Source organism: Ictalurus punctatus, chromosome 7 (assembly GCF_001660625.3).
Source record: "Ictalurus punctatus breed USDA103 chromosome 7, Coco_2.0, whole genome shotgun sequence".
NCBI classification, from domain to species: domain Eukaryota; kingdom Metazoa; phylum Chordata; class Actinopteri; order Siluriformes; family Ictaluridae; genus Ictalurus; species Ictalurus punctatus.
In genome coordinates this window covers 22443352-22464665 of record NC_030422.2, presented here as the reverse complement: position 1 = coordinate 22464665, position 21314 = coordinate 22443352, and the positions used below count along the sequence as shown (strand labels likewise).

Below are 21314 nucleotides of genomic sequence, written 5' to 3'. Positions count from 1 at the left end.
GTCCCCGGTCCCTGGCTTCCTAATGCTCACGCCTGTTTGATGGATGTGTGTGGTTCTGATTGTGTGCGTTTGTGTGAGCGTGTATTGATGGTTTTTCGGCTGCAGTAGCCTTGTTTGTTTCAGAGTTAGATAGATGGTGGGGCTTCGTGCTTGTTCACATCGTGTAATGACACCACATGTTTCTAGTTTCCCATGCTCTGTACACCCTCAACGTGTGTTTGCTTTGAGGTTTTAATATTAAAGTGTCTGAGGCATGTGTATGTGATTTTGACTCACTATAGCATGCTTTCTAGTTTACCTTGCTACACTGAGTGTGTGTGTCTGTGTGTGTCTGTGTGTGTGTGTGTGTGTGTGTGTGTTTGAAAGAATCCCATCTTGCTGAGGTTGTAGTATACTTGTCTCCTATAATCCCACATCATGAGATGCTCACATGTTAGTGTTTAAACATGTTAGTGGTGGCTCAGTGGTTAAAGGATCTGGGTTACTGATCAGAAGGTCAGGAGTTCAAGCCTCAGCACTGCCAAGCTACCACTGTTGGGCCCTTGAGTGAGGCCCTTAACCCTCAAGTCGCTCTGGATAAGGGCGTCTGCCAAATGCCATAAAATGTAAATGTAAACATCTAGCACATACCACACAGGCAGGCTAATGATGATGTTGAGGCTTTCACTAAACTACTTACATGTGCACACACACCTCACAATGAGAGCAGCTCAGTACAGTTTCATGTGTCAAACACATCAATCACAATCACTGCACATCTGAGGTTCCGTCTGTGCAAATGAACACGTTCTTCTGTTTCCACTAGTCATATCGCTGTCTTTCGCTCTCTCTATTTCTCTCTCTGTCTCTCTCTCTCTCGCTCTCTCCCCACATGGCCATCTGTAAACAGAGTTAATACACTCAGATAGTCCACTTCATACCGCTCTGTTGTTGAGAGGTCTTGCCAGCTCTCTGTCTATGTTAAGATATTGAGTTTCATTTATGTTTGGAATAGAAACAGCCTACAGAAGGGACCGCTCTTTCTCTTTTTCTTTTACTCTCACTCTCACGCACACTCTTCTTACGACAGGAGTGCTGTTGACTTGCTTTCTGGGGGAAATATCAGATTATGAAGGAAAACACTGCTACCTTTTCCTATGGGTTACTGTGGCTTGCTGCTCGCGTTTTTACGCGGCACCGACTGAGATTAAAATGGAAAGATCGACCAGCTCTTGTCCTCTCAGTGTGTGTGTGTGTGTGTGTGTGTGTGTGTGTGTGTGTGTGTATGTGTGCGTCTGCTTTAGCTAGACTTATCCTCTTTATACTAGCATATTAAGGAGGACATTTGCAAACCAAAAACCATAAACAAAACAAAGAAACCTGTTTCTGAATGGGAGTGTGCGAAAGGCGAGAGGGAAAACAACAGAAAATGGCCTGTACCACTTGACCCTGTCTTATGGGGGTGTGAGCGATGGGTGGATTATCCCCTGGCACTGCTCACGTGTACCCCCTTCAACGGCGGCCCAGTGTGGCGCACTCTGCTGTCAATCACTCCACAAAGCTGTCTGTTCAGGGATTAGGAGCCTCTGTTCCTCTGTGTAGAAAACTGCACCCCTCCCCACATCCCTCTCTCTGTTTTTTTTTCTTTCCAGCTATGCCTCCTCTATAAAGCTCAGAAGTTCTCCAGCTTTTCCTATTCCACAGGTTTTTCTGCCTTTCATCCCACCTTTGTCGCTGAAACCTTGCTGTTTCACCTAGTGCTTTCTGTTCGCTCAGGCCCTGCTGCTTCCGCAGGATTTTCTGTCCTCATTTTTATTCATTCGTAGTTTCCCTCTCGCTCTCTTTTAGACTGTCACTCTTTCTTTTTTCTGCTGTTTAATCTGTTTTCCTTCTACTTCTAGGCTGTAATCTCTTTTGCGTTTTCAGACAAGCGCAAAATCCTCTCTTCTTCCTCACTTTTTCTGGACCATGTGTCTCTCGGTGTAGAGTCAGCAAAATCACTGTCCTTGTCCTTGTCCTTGAGATGTCAAGCATGAGATTTAAACACACACACACACACACACACACACACACACACACACACACACACACACACACCGTAGAATATTTGTACACACACACATATACTGTAGAATATTTTTACACACACACACACACATTTATATATACTGTAGAATATTTGTACATACACACTGTAGAATATTTGTACCCCCCCCCCACACACACACATATATTGTAGAATATTTGTACATACACACATACTGTAGGATATTTGTACACACACACACACACTGTAAAATATTTGTACACACACACACACACACACTGTAAAATATTTGTACACACACACTGTAAAATATTTGTACACACACACACACTGTAAAATATTTGTACACACACACACACTCTGTAAAATATTTGTACACACACACACACTCTGTAAAATATTTGTACACACACTGTAAAATATTTGTACACACACACACACTGTAAAATATTTGTACACACACACACACACACTGTAAAATATTTGTACACACACACACACTGTAAAATATTTGTACACACACACAATGTAAAATATTCGTACACACACACATACTGTTGAATATTTGTACACACACACACACACAGAAATACTGTAGAATATTTGTACACACGCACACACCTACTGTAGAATATTTACACACACACACACACACACACACACACACACACACACACACACACACACACACATTCCAGGATTTTTAATCGATACATAATGAAATTCTTAATTTTTTTGTAAATACATAGACCACCCTTTCCCTTGTATCTCATCACGCTCCATCTTATTCCACTTCTTTTTCTTCTCATTCCTCCTGCGTCCATCTCTTTCTCTCCTCACTCTGGGCTATTTTAAATTAGATCCTTTTGTTAATCATTATCGCAGTACTGACCTTTGCATTACTGATACCACAGCAGCCTACAATATGCAAATGAATGCTTTTAACGGTGCCGTTTGTAATGTTAAATTGTGTTCATACACCTGCAATAATCATGTCATTTCAACACTTTCTTTAAAAAACTGCAATTCTCCGCGTTGGCGTGAAATGAACGTTGCCATTGTTTTCAGTTCAGGCTAGAATAAAGCTGCTCAGCCCCGACTTTATTTCCCCCTTAAAATCCAGTTTGCAAAAGCATATCTCCTTTCAAAACAGGGCTCGGGGTCGATCAAGAGGAGGAAGTCTTGTAACTGTAATTCACCTTACAGGCAGCAGAGGGATTATGAAAATTTCATCCTGATTATTTAATAAACCACAACATTGTGTCTTCTGACTGATCTCAGTGTGTTTGTAGATTTTAGAGCAGTCTTTTCAATTTATCATTATGTCCTGACTAGTTTGGTTTAAATTACGCCGCATGTTTTCATTACAGTACTAAGCACTATAATCACAATGTGCTATTTTGGTCTTTGTCCTGTGTGTGAGAGAGAAAGAGGGAGGGGGGGAGGAGAAGTGGCGAGGGGGGGGGGGTCTAGATGACAAATGGGTTATCTCTGATATGTAACCCCCCCGCCCCCCCCTTTTTTTCAAAATCTATTATCATGTACACTTCATATTGGATTTGTTTCTTCGCTTCTCCCCCACACATGAGATTGATGTCCTGATTAAATACACATTCAGAACTGAGAGAGAGAGAGAAAATGAGACCGTGGGTTCATTATAATGACAAGTTATGAGACAACACGTTTCTCTTACGCTGTTCTGTCTCCTGGCTCTCTTTATTTATACATTTACACACACACACACACACACACGCGTGCAATACACTGTATGAATGAAGTCAGAACAATTTCACTGGTTGAATACTGTTTGCACTATTTTAATATGGCTTTATTATATACTATTTTGTACAGTATTTTATAACAAAGCCATATTTGAAATTTGGGCAAATTCAATATGACTGTTGTGTTGATAAAATGATGTCATTATGATCCCATGTTCATATTACATGTCATTTATAAGGATCCCATGTCAAATTGAGCTAAATATGCGCATACGTACAAATAACTGTGGGTAATTGGGGGGGAAAAAAACAAAACATTTTGAGGTTCATGATTTACAATTGTACCTCCTCACGATTGTGTTTTTTTTAATGCCTTAGAAAGTAGAACAGTTTTCACTTTGTACTGTTTATACGACACATGCATAATCGATTGCTAACGTTCAGGATAACATTATCAACGAAACGTTATAAGTACATGAACTCTGAACATATTATATTAATACACTCTCTTTATGGTCGGATCGAAAAGCATTCACATGGAGATCCGTCTCTCTTTCCTCTGCTGTCGCTCCCACACACTCGCACTCATTCAGACATGCAAGCCCATAGTCAGATGTGAGAAATTTGATTAGCCCGCGCTGTTGTACTTTTCTCAGTCACACACGGCTCCGTCGGGAATTTTTAACCCTTCAGAATGGAGCAGAGACAGGGGGAGAGATGGATGGAGATTCCTGGGTTATTAATTACATTTCATGCAGAGAGCGAGGGAGCCGAGCTCCATAAGGCCTGGCAAACTGCTGTTCTATAGTTCTGGTCTGCATAAAAGAGAGAGAGAGAGAAAAAAAAGAAGAAAGTAATAAAGAAAATAGCGACGAAAGAAGGGAAAGTAGGATGGAGAGATAATCCCGAATGCCAATAGTGTGTCATGCTGTCGTTTTATAGAGTCACGTCACGGCAAGCCATCGCGGTTTCTTTGTGTTAAGCCATTTTTCACTCTCTCTCTCTCTCTCTCTCTCTCTCTCTCTCTCTCTCTCTCTCTCTCTCTCTCTCTCTCTCTCTCCGCCGTAAGAATATCACACATTATTTCAGTGTTTGGGATTTTTTTATTATGCGCTTGAGCCGCTAAGATGTGTTTATGACATTTAAGGCACTGGAATAATCATTTAGACACTTTATCCTCGTGCTTAAATTCACTGTGTGTGTGTGTGTGTGTGTGTGTGTAGTTGGACTGAGCTCCTATCATTGGCAATGTGTTGCTATGTCTGGCACTGTGAGGAGAGGAGAGTCCCACAGTGATGGGATTATGTAGAATTACACACACACACACACACGCACACACACACACGCACAAGCAGGCTGCCACACGCAGTCTCCGTAATATGGTTCGAATAATTCAATTAAATAGCTGATTGTCCTACTTGTGTTTTTTTTTTTTTTTTTTTTTTACTTCTTATGCCTCAGTTTCGAGTTTTGAAAGGTCTCGCTTGATTTACTTTGACATTTCGGCACTTGACTGCTTATCAACTTGTCCACACTTTGATTAGAATTTGTGTTAAATTTAGTTGATATATCATTTCATTTGCTCATGTGTGGGTATGTCTGCATGTGTGTGTGAAAATAGGCTTTCACTGTTGTGACTGAAAGGTGTATGTGCCACTCCCATACATAAAGCCTGTCTTTTTTTAGACACTCTCTCTCTCTCACACACACACACACACACACACACACACACACACACACACACACACACACACACACACACACACACACAGACACACAAGCACAGGCTCCCAGATGGAAACCTTTTCACAAAGCTACCAATTACAGCCGCTTCATTCTCCACCTTCATATCTTTCTCATGTTCTCTCTCTCCCTCTCTCCCACTCTATTTAACAAGCAATCTTGTTAATGTCAGAGCCTCTCGAGCTCCCTCTCTCACACTTTCGTACCCCATTCTCTTTCCTCCCATATCTACTCGTCTCTCTCTCTCCCCCTGTGAGAAGATTGGGCCCTGTAGAGCAGTGGGAGGGGGTGAAATGTGGAAGCACTTGCTCTGAGAAACAACAAAAGGGTGAGAGAGAGAAAGAGAGAGCGAGAGACACTGAGAGAAAGACAGAAGGGGGAATGCGTTAATGGAAGGACGGGTGACGGAGATTACAGCTCTTGTTGCGAGGGGGACATAATTGTGCAGTGCATCTGTCAGAGCGAGCATGCCGTGGGGGCGGTATTTCACAACGCACTCGTTCCTCTGTGGCAGAGGCACTTAAAGATACAGCCATACAGAGGCTATAAATATGTCTGTTCTCATGCCAGGCGTGTCAAGTGAATAATTTCCCTTCTCCGATTTAGACGTTTGCGTAAAATATTCCGCCGCTTGAAGTGCAGTTCGCAACGATCTCCCTGATCTACGATCAGTTTCCTCTGCCTAATCCCAGTTGTGACATTTATTAGAGAAACTGCAAAATGAGTCACAAGTTAAATAATAATTTCCACCAAGATGGTGTGTGAGGTCAAAGAATCATTGCTGCCGTCAAGGAACGGAGACATTATACAAATCACGGTTCCCCAAATGTATATTGTGTATCTGTACAATGTTTGCGTTGCTTAATGGCTGGCCATATTTTTTAACTACTGCAAATAAAGCAGCATTTTAACTTCCAGCAGTGTGTAGTGAAGACAGACAGCGAACACAAACTTTTGTGGGACTTTTTGTGTGTGTGCAGTGAGGCGTTGTGATGGTGTGAGGGGAGGGGGGGTGAGAGGGCGGACATACTGCGTTCTGTCTGAACTGATGTGTTAATTAACAGCCCCAAAGCGGAGATAATGAATAAGAAGTCTTGATTAATTGCAAGGGAGATGCGCTACTTTAAACACAGATGACGATGTGAAAGCGAAAGGTCACTCGCTTCCAAGTCTGTTTGCTCCACATTGCTTTGTGTTTTGTGCGTGTGTGTGTGTGTGTGTGTGGTTGTATGTGGGTATGGCGTGTGGGTATGGCTGTGTGTTTGGACAGTGCTTCAGAGAAAGTGTAATTGCTGGCCATGTTCCAAGTTCCTATTTAGTTCTTAGTATTCACGTGTATTTGTGTCACTACAGACTATGTGCGTGTGTGTGTGTGTGTGTGTGTGTGTGTGTGTATGTCTGATTCAGCTCCAGAAGGACATGTGATGTTTTTGTTGAATGAGGGCCCTCACACAGCCCTCCAGACTGGTATTCAAGGGATACTGCCAGGTTTGCCACCTCTCCCTCTCTGGCAGCTATGCCTGTATGCCTGTTGCCTGAGACACACACACATACACACACACACACGCACACACAGACAGTCATGCACACAAATACACACGAGGCTGCAGGATCCAATGAGCCGAGTGTAATGTGAAACCCACAGGCACCTGTGGCTCAACGCTACAGATTTCCTAGAGCTGATAGCAGAGCTACTGGAGCCGAGCTGGAGAACGGCGGCCATGTTTAGAGCACACCCCTTTACTATCACTCATTTCCCAAGAGAAAGATATTCAGCAGCTTAGAAGTGGCTCTAGCAACACAAAAAGGCTGAATTTATTGCATATTACAGTGTTGAAGTTCAATGTGTTTTTTTTTTTAAACGATTAACTCCTCTTGGACGGTGGCTCTGATTATATATTGGTGTTTGTGTCCATTTGGGTTGCTGCTAAATTCAGAATTATCCATTTAAATCAGTCAGATTTTCTCGTTACAGGTGGGCGATATAGTAAAAAAAATAGATCTTTTCACAATAGACATATTCACAACATATAATATGTTTTTTTTAATAATCTAATTTAATGTTTTATTATTTAATGTAAAAATGGGTGGAAAAGGAACGAATATGTCAATGGTAGAATCACATCAGTGTTTGTTATCTGTTCATATCGCCGAGCCCGTTTCACAGGACTTCAGTTTTTTACGCCGTTATGTATGAACTTGGTTTATTTTGTAAAATCAGCTCCACGGCTTGAAACTGTCCCAACCGATATGCAAATGATTAGAGGATGATGTAGTGACAGGAATCTTTTAGCCTTGGAAGGTATGCTAGCTAGCTAACTTAGCTAATGTTAATGGCATTGTTTGGTTGATTCCGTATATTTGGACAGGTTTGTCAAATGACAAATATGACAACACAAACAGTGAGTGAACACAGAAATCCCGCTCATATCTACCTGTAAAAAAGAAAAAAAAGAAAAAAAAAAAAGGTGAGCTAGTCTCCTGTTAGCTAACTAGCCAGCTAGCTTTAGGGATCACACTAAGCTTGGTTATTTATATATTTATTTATTTATTTATTTATTAGTATTTTCTGGGCTATTAAACCATACAAAGTGTGAATCTACTTAGATTTAAGGATTAAAGTTACTTTTACTTCACGTATATTTCATCTCATGATATTCAGATGACATTATAGCATAACAGTGTAAATCACTCTCTCTCTCTCTCTCTTTCCCTCGCTCGGTTCGTATCAGTAAGGTATTGTAGGGTATTGAGCTGCGCTGATGGAGGATAAATGCCTACTGTCAGCCGAAAGAGATGAGGTTCTGAAGAAAATGCGTTTATTTCTAACCTCCCCCTTTCTTCTCGTCTTTTTTTCTCCTTTTTAAAAGGATGACAAAAGGCATTTTCCATGCTCTCTCGCTCCTCTCTGTCGCCTCTGCCCCCTCACCTCTCATCACCTTTTTTTTTTGCTTATCATTCTTCATCACGTTTCTCCTCACCACTCTCACGTCCGACCTCTCACTCCATCTCGTGTCCTTTCATACTTTCTCCCTCTCTGTGTATTCACCTGCCAGTCTCCTCTGTTGGGGGTCACACTAATTATTCTTCTTTCTCCCCCCTTCTTTCCCTCACGCTCTTTTCTACTCTCCCTCGTTCCCTCTCTGCTACAGACACCTGGCTTAACTCTGCGGGGCATCTCTCTGTTCATCCCTCTCTCCAACTTTCTTTCTTTCGCTCTCTTTTTTTCATACCATCTACCCCTCCTATTTGCTCTTTTATAGTCCTTTTTAAGCTGGTGAGCATTTATTCTTTCTTTGTTTTCTTTCCTGCAGAGCATTCTTTCTTTAAAATATATATTTCTTCCTTCCTTCTCACCTCATGCTAGCTGCTTCCCATCCAACCCAAGTATCCATTTTGGCATGCTTTAAGCTTCAAGTTTTTCCCACATCTGTCATTTATTTCTACCTTTTCTTTATTCTTTCCTCCCTATACATTCATCTGTCTCTTCTGTCCCTTCTATTTCTATCTCTTTTAGCTCATGTCACTCAGTCAGTTAACATAGTAAGCGAGTTGGTGTGAACGTTTTATCCTGTGAATATGAACTGAATCTTAATCAGCCAACAGTCAGGAAAAATTTTTGTGTGTGTGTGTGTTTCATCTCTTCCATGCACAGCATCTCCTGACTGACACAGAGGGGAGAAATGAGATATTTTTAGTTTTTCATATCTGATTATCATTTAATTCAGAATTTGAGGAATCACTTTAGTATGAGTGTGTGCGCAGAACTCAATATATGTTTGTATCTTCTGAATAGAGTATATATATATATATATATATATATATATATATATATATATATATATATATATATATATATATAATGTTATTAATGTATGTGTGTGTGAGTACAGTGGGCGGTCATTCTGGCATCCCCTCTTGAGACACTTGCGGCATCGCACACTGCCACCTTCTTAATAATTCGCCACGTCTCGGCTCTACCCCTGCTGTGCTCCTTGTCTTTTCTTTCCTAATTTATTCCCTCATTTTATTTACCCTCAATCCCTCACTAATGCTAATGAGAGGACCGAGCAGCTCTGATCGCGCCTGTGGTCCATCATTCCACTCCACTCCACTCCAAACCCCTTGAGTCATCTCTCGCCAGAGACCTATCCGTCAAACTCACAGCTGTCAATCATTGGGCAGACAGGAAGTGTTCCTGAGAGGGCCATTTCAAAGGCACTGATTCCATTGGCATCAGAACTTGGAGAACATTTGGAATCTGCAGAGAGCTTAGTGGCTTTAAACTCGTATAACTGTAAATTTTAGAGAAACTACAGAGAGTGTATTTCAGGGGAGTTAAATAAGGCATGCGCACTATATTCATAAATACAGACACTGGCAGCCAAGAGAGCAGGAATTGGCATGACGCCGTTCAATATCCTGACGGGGGTGAGAAACAGAGGTGTTTCAGACTGCAGTCTCTCTCTCTCTTTCTCGTTTTTCCTTTCTCTGTGTGAGTGTCTGACTTTCTCTATACTTGTCTGGCCTGCTTTCACAAACACCTCTCTTTCTTGCTTTGCTCTGTCTGTCTGTGGCTAGCTGTTGATTTTACCACAGGGCAACGTGACCCCACAGGCCTACTGGGACTGCAACCTGACCACAATAACCCCACCACAGTGAGAGAGAGAGAGAGAGAGAGAGAGAGAGAGAGAGAAGGGGGGGAAAGTGGGTTAGGACGGAACGACAGGCCGAACAAGTGGGTTTGGAGAACAAAGAGAGAAACAGAGAGAGAGTAAAAGGCCTGAAATCACTTTCAGATGCGTGTGCAGGCTCAGCTTGGCTGATTTGTGAAGGCGTTTGGTGGAGCTGTGGACGCAAGGCCTCGGGGTGTGGAATAACTGCCTGTCGTCACCCCGGGAGACTTTTAGCTCCGAAACATATATACACACGCTACAGTGCTCAATGGTTCTCCTCTGGGCCTACTCTGCTTCCTGATCTCTGCACAGAGATAGCACAGAACAAGAGCCTGACCTCTTATCATTTAGTGCTTACGCTGTAATGGTTTATTAATGTTGCTTTATACCGTGAAAGCACTATTTGCATGGCTTCACGCCAAACATGATTATATTTTCAGTCCCAGTGTTCATTAACCTGTTGGGTCAGAGATTCTTAAGCTGTTTCTTCAGTTGCCACACAACGCTGTCAGTGTGAAAAATACCAGATATCCACTTATGACATCAGTGCATACTTATTTTATGGAAATAATCTGTTCAAGCTTTCCAAGTTTTCTGCACATTTTTTTTGTAGCATCAAAGACAAATTTTTATCATCGTTGCTTATTTATCAGAACCACAGTTTTTATAACTGAACTTCAGAATTCAACCCGAGTACCCTGTATTAAAAATGGATATTAGAAACAATTGAGGACTTTCTTAGTTTTATTCAAATGCAGTTACACCGTTAGTCAAAAGCTTTTGCACCCTGTGGAGCTCTAAACAAAGAATAGATATAAGTCAATTGAAAAATTTTAGAAGTTGCTGGTTAATCTAAATATGATCTAACCAGGAAAAAAAAAAATTATAATTAGTCAATGAGTGGCAGTAATAGTGACTAAACTGTAATTGAAGATAAGGAGCTCAACGTGTTCAAAAGCTTCTGACTGGCAGTGTATATTTAAATTGACATAATTGATATGTTTTTCATTAGTGAACTTAAACCCATTCAGTTCAACTGACCAGTCAGTAAGGCTTATAATTTTAATGACAAAATTATAACTTGAACACTGTTTAACAGCTTGACAGTGGCTGATTGTGATTGACATTTAGATTGATAATATAATCACAGACCCCACTTTAAGAAGCAGCACCCCCCTGGGAGCGCAGTTTAGGTAGCTGAATGGTCTCTGGGTTTAATAGAAAAGCAATAAAACTGCATCCGGCCTGTAGGTGTGTAATTCTGTTCAGTGTTTATGTAAGTCATTAGAAATTGTCTAGTAGGAGAAAGGAAAGGCAGGACTCTGTGTTCAGCACCATAACTGATAACGTATCCTTCATGAGAGTGATAAAACGCCTTTGAGATTATATCACTCACTTTAAGCTACTATTTCTGTTCAGTGCATCCCAGACCGACAGCTAAAGGTTTTAGTATTTTTTTTTTGTGTGTGTGTGTGTGTCAGTGTCAGTAATTCGTCTGGGCCCCAAAGCCATCTGGAGCACCTCTATATGGGTGTTTATGGGTCTGACGGATGTTCTCAGCTCCCTCAGAGCAGAAGGTCCTCAGTAAGACTGTGAGGTGAAGCTTATGGATGTCAGGGTGATGCTTGGGCTTTGGAGTGGATCCCTGCCGACTAACGCAGTATGCGGCCTCGAGCCCACCCCGACCCTCTGTAACCTCTTCTACTCAGACTGTTAAGTTTGAGAGAGTGTGTTTAACCTGGTGCCAGCTCCCCTGAGATACTCACAAGCTTATATACACCAAATACACACACACACTGAAGCACACAGTATAATGCACACACACCAACTGACACGGGGGCTAACGGTCAAACACCAGCTGAGCTGTAAGAGGCACTTTAGCCTCTAAATGTACCGCACTCCCCTCGAATCCACATGGAGCGAGACTGTGTGTGTATATGTGTCCACCAGGCCTCTCTCATTTTTCGTCTGATCCTCCAGCAGGCCTTACCTTTCCAATGTGGCTTTATGGCTCTAATTAACTGCGGTGCAAATCATTCACACACACAGGCTGTAATTTTTAGGCCGACAGTGAGAATATATAGCCATGTTACTGACAGATCTCTCAGCTTGGAGAGAATAATATATAGGAAAAGAGAGTGAGTGGCTGCCAGACAAAGGAAATGAGAGTAAAAAAAAAAAAAAAAAAAAGATTGATACTTATTTCATATTTTAGCCAGACTGCAATGGCCAGAAAGTAAGTTAATTAGGATAGATTTCAGATTGGATTGGTGTTAATTGGTGCTCTTCAGTGTGCTTTGGGTCATGGACAAACGCTGAAGAAAAGGCCAGTTCGTCTGGTGTTGGTGTGTGTGTTCTATGTCGCATGGTTACAGCGCGAGTGATATGGAGGAGATGTGACACCGTCGCTGCAGCAATCTGGAGCGGGGGGCAGTGCGGCAGCATGGGCAAGGACACACTTACCTTCAGAGTCCCACCGCGCCACTCTCTCTCTCTCTTTCTCTCTCTCTCTCTCTCACACACACACACACACACACTGAGCTTTTATCTCAACCCACCTTTCTTTTGCATATGCATACTTGCGCCACTCTTTAAAAATCTCATTTATTCAATTTTTGTTTGCTTTCTTTAGTCTGTCTTCAATCAGCCGCTTTTCTTTTTTTCACTCACTGTTCCTTTCTGTCTCACACACTGATTTCTTATTCTCCCTCACTCGCCAGCTCGCTCGCTCTCTCTCCCTCTCTCTCCATATGGAAACTATTACTCCTGCCGTTCTTCTCACCGCAAACATTCCAGCATCACTTCCAGCTTTCTTTGACTTTATTTCAACCTTGTATGCTTAGTTAGAGGCCTCTCTCTCTCTGTCACTCTCTCTCTTTCTCTCTCTCTCTCTCTCTCTCTCACACACACACACACACTTTAAGTCAGTCTGACTCATTTTCTTCGTCATAATTATCAGAATTTATACGTTTGTCCACTTAAATCGTGATAATTGTCCACATATGAAATGGACCATCGCGCATACAAAATCCAGTTTACATCAGTTCCACATGTGAATATACAAACAAGTCACTCCCTCATGGCTATGATTACAAATTAAAATGAGGCCCAGACTCATTAAATAATGCTAAATAATAACTCAAAAAATAATGCTACATGACATGATTGTACATAATCATTATGTTTATTTCACTGTGCAGTATGACGTTACTGACCCAGTTGTGTGCGTCTGATCGAGAGAAAGAAGTTTTTTGTTTTCCGTTTCTCAGGTCTCTCTTTTGGCTTGTATGGCGATGTAAATCAGGTCAGTGTTTTTCAGCTCACTGGGCCTTTTAAACACTGCGCTGCACTAGAACTGAGCTTTTTCCATTAGCCTCTGGTCCAGTAGCAAAGTTTTTCAGTGCTTTTTATTGTCTGCTTAGGAATTAATAGCTAACAGCCCTGCTTGACACTGACTGGGTATGTGTATATGGTATGTGGTATGAATAGCAAATACTGAAACATGGGGCGGGGGGGTACAAAGAATAGTCTAGTTCGTATGCTGTGATCCTGGGATAGGATCCAGATTACTGCATGCATGAATGAGTCTGGTTCTCAAAACCACGTACCAGCTCTATGATTTTGTGGCACAAACACAGCAGGGCTTCTCAGAGGATTTTGATAACATCCTTACTGTGTTATTAGTGCTAAATAATATTTTTTTTGTCAGTTTAATTTCATCACCGTGTTGGTGTCGTTATTGTTGAAGTTTTAAAACCCTTTCGTAGCGTAACTTTTCATCAGTCATTATGTTGCTATCATAATGAGCTGGTTAACCAAACCAAAAGGACCGAGGTTAATCCAAGCACGTCTTCCACGTTCGATTTAACAATGATGTTATTAATGATGATGACGTCTCATAAGTTGGTGGAGAACAAACTATAACCGTTGGTTTCTCATTGGACCAGTTCTTGTTTTTGATATCCAGGAGATATGATTTACACTCTTAATGTGTCTCAACTGGAGAGAGAAGAGAGAGGAGGAAAATGTAGACATAAAAAAAAAGAACAAGAGTTAGAGACGGTAAAACCTACAGGTGATTATTGTCTAATTGTATCTCTGTGGTGAATTAGGAAAGACGTGAAGCTGTAACTTTCTGGTTAGGGTTGTGAAGCTCTATAGTGGTTGTGGCCTTCTCGTCCAAACCTCAGCTTCCAGAAGATTTAAATATTTTTTTCTGGTTCACTGACGCGCTTTCTGTATCTTCTGTTAAGCAGCTATATCCACATTCCTTTTAAGGAGGCAGCTATCAGTCCACTAACTCTTCTGTATAGAGAAACTCTGTATTACTGCCTAATGTGAATATAGACACTGGAGCTTTTAAGCCCAGTAATACTAGGTCCTGATATTTCTGTAATTAGTTTGAACCTACTCATGCCTACCCCCCTACACACACCCACACACACACACACACACACACACACTTCCAGAGGTCCACCTCTACGCACCTGTGTGCTGGACTCGCTTTTGGACCCGGCTCAAGTTGCCCGTGTGGAATCTTTGTAATGCAGGAGTGAAGAATGGGAGAAAGGAGAGATGGGGCGAGAGAGGGATGAAGGTGGTGGGGGCATTTGATGACGGAGAGTAGGAGAGAGAGAGAAGGTTGAGGGTCAGCAGAAGTGGGGGGGGGGGCACACTGAAACTAACACTCGCTTCTTTTCTCGGGCCGTCAGGGTCATGGAAGGGCGTTGGGAGAGTTTGACAAAATGATGTTTCTGCCCTCATAAAAGACCTGGGCACGCACACACACACTCTCTCTCTCTCTCTCACACACACACACACACACTCCTCTATCACCTCTGGCCCCTCCATCCCCCCAATCCATGTTTCAAAGCGTGGCCGAATGAATACAGCCATTGTTGCATTGAGAGGAGGAGAGATAGAGAGAGAAGGTGTGGGGGTGTTGAGGGGGTGTACCGGGTGAAGAGAGAGAAGCTGAATGTTTATGATGATAGGACGGGTTTGAAGACATGCATTTTCCTGTGCATAATTATTGTAAACAAAATGAAGGCTAAGCAGTAATTTTACTTTAATCTTTTCTTTGAGGCCCGAGTAAAGGCTTTTATGCGGCCTATTAGATTTACTGCATTTTTCTGAAAAGACACACACACACTTACACACGCGGTTTTCATTATTATACCTCGCTTCCAAAAGGCCTTGCAGCATGTACTTTGGATACATATCTTCAAGGTTTCGCTCTGGACGTTCAGTACAGACGTTGTGCATGTGTCCCTCTGTTTCAAGTTGTGCGATTGGACACGCGTGTGCACATTAGATATATTTTACAGCTCGCACAGAACATTCACTAATTATTTGCAGAGTGTTTGCTTAACCTTGAGCGGACTCATTAGAAATCATTGCTTGACAGTTGTTCAATCTTTGGAGGCTAAAGTGTTCCTGAGATAAAATTGCTGTAATTATGCTGGCATTGGAAAGCGTTCTGCAACTTTTCAAACTCTTTGTTTATAAGGCCGAAAAGAGCGTACAAAGGACCGCACTGCTAAATATATTGTCGAACGTGCCGCTGTTGTTGTAGACTGTGTGCGAAAGAGTGAGAGAGAAATGAACATTTGTGTCAGTGCCACCTTTGTGTCTGAATGCGAATTTGTGTAAAGGTCAGAAAATGGAAGAGGCTCTAAAGAGAGAGAGAGAGAGAGAGAGAGAGAGAATGGAAAACATGAATGGAAGTTTTCTCTGGTAGTGTCTAGCGTGACCATGTAAACATCACGGATCAGCACTACCGCACCGCTGCTCCTCTCCGTCTCTCCCTGTCTCTGTGTCCTCACCTCGCCTCTTCTTCCCTTCTCCTGTCTTTTAATTCCTCAACAAGTTCACGTCTGAAAAGTGTACAACTTTTGCTTTCCATCAGACTTTTATGATGGAACTTTTGGCAGTTTCAAACGCTTTGCCTAGTCACGCCACTTTTGTGCTGAATTGATCTTTTACACTGCAGACGATCACATAAAACTTCAGCAAATGTTTTCTTTTAGTGTGTTGTAGTTTCCCAACAGAAATGAATAGTAATATTAACAAAATTGAACCAAGAAATGTTTTTGTCTCATGTTTTGTCTTGTGTCCAGCTATTATATTCTGCCTCTGTACTGCTTTATGTGCTGTTTATTATTGGTTTCATTTAGAAGAGGAATATGATAAAAAAAAAAAAAAAAATCCTATATGCAGAATTGCATATAGGATTTTCCCTTTCCATTTAGATTATTGAGAAGCATTTCCATCCATCCATCTATCTATCTTCTGTACCACTTATCCTACACAGGGTCACGGAAAGCCTGGAGTCTATCCCGGGGCACTCGGCAGGGGACACCCTGGACACACACACACACACAATTTCGAGATGCCACTTGGCTTACAATGCACCCGGAGGAGTACAAGCTCCGCGTAGTCAGGGCGGAGGCAGGAATCGAGCCCCTAACTCTAGAGGTGCGAGGCAAATGTGCTAACCACTAAACCACTGTGCCTCCCCTTGAGAAACAATTAATTTGCTATAATCAAATGGAAACAGATGACTGCTGTTTCAAATCAGTATTTAAAATAATTTAAAACCAGTGTAGTTCTTTTTTTTTTGTTGCATTAAAAACTCCCTTTTCTTCCTTTTCATTCCCTAATTCACTCCATCTCCAGCCTGTCTCTGCACTCGAGGTAAAGTAAAAGATTCAGTTACATAAAATTCCTCGCTTACGAAGACCTGTATGAACAACTCCCGTGACTGAATGATGGCAACAGTTACCTTTTAATGCATATCCATTAACGATTAGTTTATGGCTGTATATATAAGATATATCAGTTTGAAGTGGTTATGTTTTGTCTTGTAGTGTCTCTTCATGTTACCACCTTTCACTAGTAATATGCACATGAATCTGATGCAGGAGGAATAAAGGCTTCCTTTTGAAACAAGCCCTATCGCAAGTTTGCTAAAGAGAGCAGCGAGTGGAGAAATAAAATGTAAAAATCTGTAAAAACTCTCTCCTTTTTTCACTTAATGTCTCTAGTCTTCAAGCTAGCCTTCTCGATTGATGAGCTGCCTTCAGCAAAATCATTCACGCAAATGCATGTTATTGGCCACATCAGAGGATCTGCTACAGAATCCAAGCTGGTTCATGTTGAGAGGACTGGAGACACTGAACTACAGCCAGTTCTTTTGTTCATACTTTTATTTGTCTGTTCTGTCTGCTGAAATGTTTTGCTGGCGCTGCCAGTTGACGACCCCTGCTCTGGTCCATTTCACACGTCCATTGTCCTTTCCTGTTTTTGTAATCTCTTCATCGATCCCCTCCACACTATTTCTCCTTGTTCTTCTCTTTCACCTCTACCAGTCTCTCTTTCTTTCTCTCTCTCTTTCTGGTTTCCTGTTTAGTTTAGTCGTACTTACTGCTCTCCAGTACCACTCTACTGTGAAATGCCTTCCCTCCAATAGATAACAAGCGAAATCTACCCAACAGGAAATACCACTGTGTGTGTGTAAGGTGTCTAGGTGTGTAACTAGTGTTTGTCTGCAGGTGTGTCTATGGGTGAATCCCTGGTGCACCTGCAGAATGGTTGGGGTTGGGGGCTGGGCAGGAGCATGGAAGTGAAGGCCTGTTGGTGCATGTCTTGTGTTGAGCTGATTTCCATAACTGTATGTGATATGTGTGTGCTTTGGGGCGGGGGACAGGGAGAAACAAGACATGAAAATAGCAACCTGGCTCCCAATTTATCTGTAGTGTGTGTTAAGAGGGTGTTGAGTGTGTGTGCTCCTAACTGTAAGAGGACACTGATAACCTTTAACCTACTTGAGAGGAACTGGAAACTGTTGTCTCACCAGACACACACACACACACACACACACACACACACACTTGTGCTAGTTACATTATTGTTTTATAATTCTAGATAAAAGCATCTACTCTTAAAGCTAAGCTTTATGTGAATCCTAACCTCACTAATAGAGCTGCATGTCAGCAGTTAAAATGATCATGATGATTGTTTATTGCAGTTAAAGGGGAAAGTTTTATTTTTATTTTTTTAACAGATTTTTACATTTTATTTCTCCACTCGTTGCTCTGTTTAGCAAACTTGCGATAGGGCTTGTTTAAAAAGGAAGCCTTTATTCCTCCTGCATCAGATTCATGTGCATATTACTAGTGAAAGGTGGTAACATGAAGCGACACTACAAGACAAAACATAACCACTTCAAACTGATATATCTTATATATACAGCCATAAACTAATCGTTAATGGATATGCATTAACTGTTAGTAACTGTTGCTATCATTCAGTCACGGGAGTTGTTCATTCGGGTCTTTGTAAGCGAGGAATTTTATGTAACTGAATCTTTTACTTCACTGTAGGAATTTTATTCGATTATTAGTTTTATTACACTCAAATATTTTGGAATTTATATCAACAGAACATGTGCATTTCTTTCATGGTGTCCATTATAAGGCTGTATAGCTTTTTAAATAAGTTCTTGAATAAAGCATGACTGCTTCTTCATTACATTCATTGATTTTATCATTAAACATTAAACACAATTACACTCCAAATAAATACACACTTGATTTCAAACATTAACCAGTTAGCAAACTTTAGCTAAGCTCGTGGATATTGAATTATTATATTTAATTATATATCTATATATTTATATTATAGAATAGATAGATCTAATTATTATAGCTATTTTAAATTATTTGACCAGCTCTGTTTTTATATAATTGTCCCCGTATCAAACATATCACTAAGGACATGATGTTATTGTCTTAACCTCGCCTCGCCTTAGGTTGCTGTTGTTTCTCTGAAGTTTCATTAGCTTTTTAACTGCCATTTACATGCTAATGTAGAAACGGCTTCTAAACAGGAACGACTGCTCCGATTTGTTTAAATGTAAATACAGTCTCGAGGGGTTAGCAGTGAGAGAAGGAATTATCAATGACAACCCCCCCTTCCCCATCCACACACACACACACACACACACACATCCACATCCTGAGCTTTAGAACAGGCTGAAACTTTAAAACCGGTCACAGATCAGGGTAAACAGGCCTGCAGCTACCAAAGCTGGGAGAAGTGTTGAAATAGTAATTAGAGCTTAGTACTTTGAGTGGGTTAGTTGCAGATCTGCGCAGAGAAAATGAAAAAGAGTCCCACATGTTTACATATTTGGGCACATTTATATTACAGTTATTTAGGTAAGCAGAGTTATTTAGGCAAAAACAGTGTTGCCCTTTTCAACTAGCTACATGTGATATTTACAGCGTAAAATAAGATAATAAACGAATACAGCTGAAACACGATGAAGGAGAAAGACAGAGGAAAAAACAGAGCGCATGAACATGTGTGCATGTGAGATCACTCAGTGTTAGCGCCAGGAAGAAAATGTCCCCGAGTTCCTCAGGCACCCTCCGCTGATCTCAGGGCTATTTGGAGGTGTGTATGAGTGTCCTGTCCTATATGTATCCTATCATGCATCATGATCCTCAACAGTAAAGATAGCAGCATTTTGTTGTCGATACTAAAATTAAGCAACCCAAAGCCCAATATAAAAAAACCTCACAAAAATCTGAAATTCATTGCATTGCATTTTTTTAAAAATACACAACGAATTATGACATTGCATGTTTGTGGGTTTGTATTTGTATATTGCCACATACAGTATGTTATTCAAAGTTTAATATAATGATTGAACATAAGGAATGAGTTATAAGGAATTAAAAAGTAAGCTAGACAGCCATTGGGCTACAGACAGTTCATATCTTCATAGTGCTTTTCAGTCATAGATAGAAAAGTTATTGGTATTGAAAGTTTGAATATCTCATTATTTTCCACATTGTGGTATTGAAACGTTATTGAACATAGAACATAGTGATAAATAATGTGTAACCCCCCCCCCCCCCCCCTTTTCTGGGTTGGTGTTAGGTTTATACGGTTTGTTTGTTTTTTGTTCTGACTTTGGAAAATTAATAGAATTAAAGTAATTCATTAGTTTTATATCCAAAGCAGCTGAGTAATCTTTGAAACGTCCAACAAAAAAAAAAAAAAAAGGAAATCTGAAAAGGAAAAAGTAAATCTGTGAAATGTCTTAGGCCGTTTCTGTGATGTTCCGTTCAAAGACAGTTGGGCTTAAAAGAAATGGGTTTTAACAATTATCTATTGCACGACTTTATAAAAATTAAAAATTTACATTTCAATTTAAATAATCATGTGATTATTTCATTTAGAGAAAAATGTATTTTTGTATGAAGCTGATAAATGATAACTGTGGTGAACATAATGCGATACTGTATCTCATGGGATAATGAAGGATAATTAATCTCTCTGTCTCTCTCTGTCTCTCTCTGTCTCTCTCTCTCTCTCTCTCTCTCTCTCTCTCCTCTCAGGTTTAGCGATGATAGGGGTTATATCCTGTACCCTCAGATAGGGGACCGTCTGGACCTCATCTGTCCTGCATCGGACCCCCCAGGACCCCGTGCTCCAGCCGAGTATGAGTACTATAAGCTGTATCTGGTGTCCTCCCGTGAGCAGGCGGACAGATGTGAGGTGACAGGAGCTCCGAACCTGCTTCTCACCTGCGACAAGCCCAACAGTGACATGCGCTTCACCATCAAGTTCCAGGAGTACTCGCCCAACCTCTGGGGCCACGAGTTCAAAACAATGCATGATTACTACATCATCGGTGAGTGTGTGTGTGTGCGCGCGCATGCGTGTGGTGTGGTGTGTGGACGTCTGTTACGAGTTGCTTTACCCGCTACATGTTTTTGCCATCTCCAAGTGTTGGAGAATAGCATAGCAGTATTTTTTTTCCTGTTGATTTTAGATTTGTTTTCATTTTTTCTGCGATTCTTGACCTAGATTTAGCACGATTTGAATGCTATCAGATGGAACCATCTTGTTAAAGGTCATGTTTCTGGGGGGTTGTGTCTGAAACAGCACACGGTGGCAGGTAAAGAAAACAAGCCAGCACAAACACACCAGCGTCTCACCTCCGACCTGCAAAAAAAAAAAAAAAAAAAGATGTCTGTGGAAAGTATGTTACCTTCATTTGCACTTTCTCCCACATTTTTAAAAGCAGTCGATTAAAAAAAAAAAATAGTACGGATGTTATTTTAGTGTCTATTC

General features: G+C 41.2%; 1 protein-coding gene across 1 annotated transcript in view; it reads left to right on the top strand.

Moving 5' to 3' along the window:
* The window catches only part of efnb3b (ephrin-B3b), a 71552-nt gene that overhangs the window by 10407 nt on the left and 39831 nt on the right, over nt 1-21314 (top strand). Inside the window, exon 2 of the mRNA XM_017472372.3 lies at nt 20576-20871. Within this exon, the coding sequence (XP_017327861.2) occupies nt 20576-20871 (296 nt within the window). The remainder of the gene's footprint in view (nt 1-20575; nt 20872-21314) is intronic.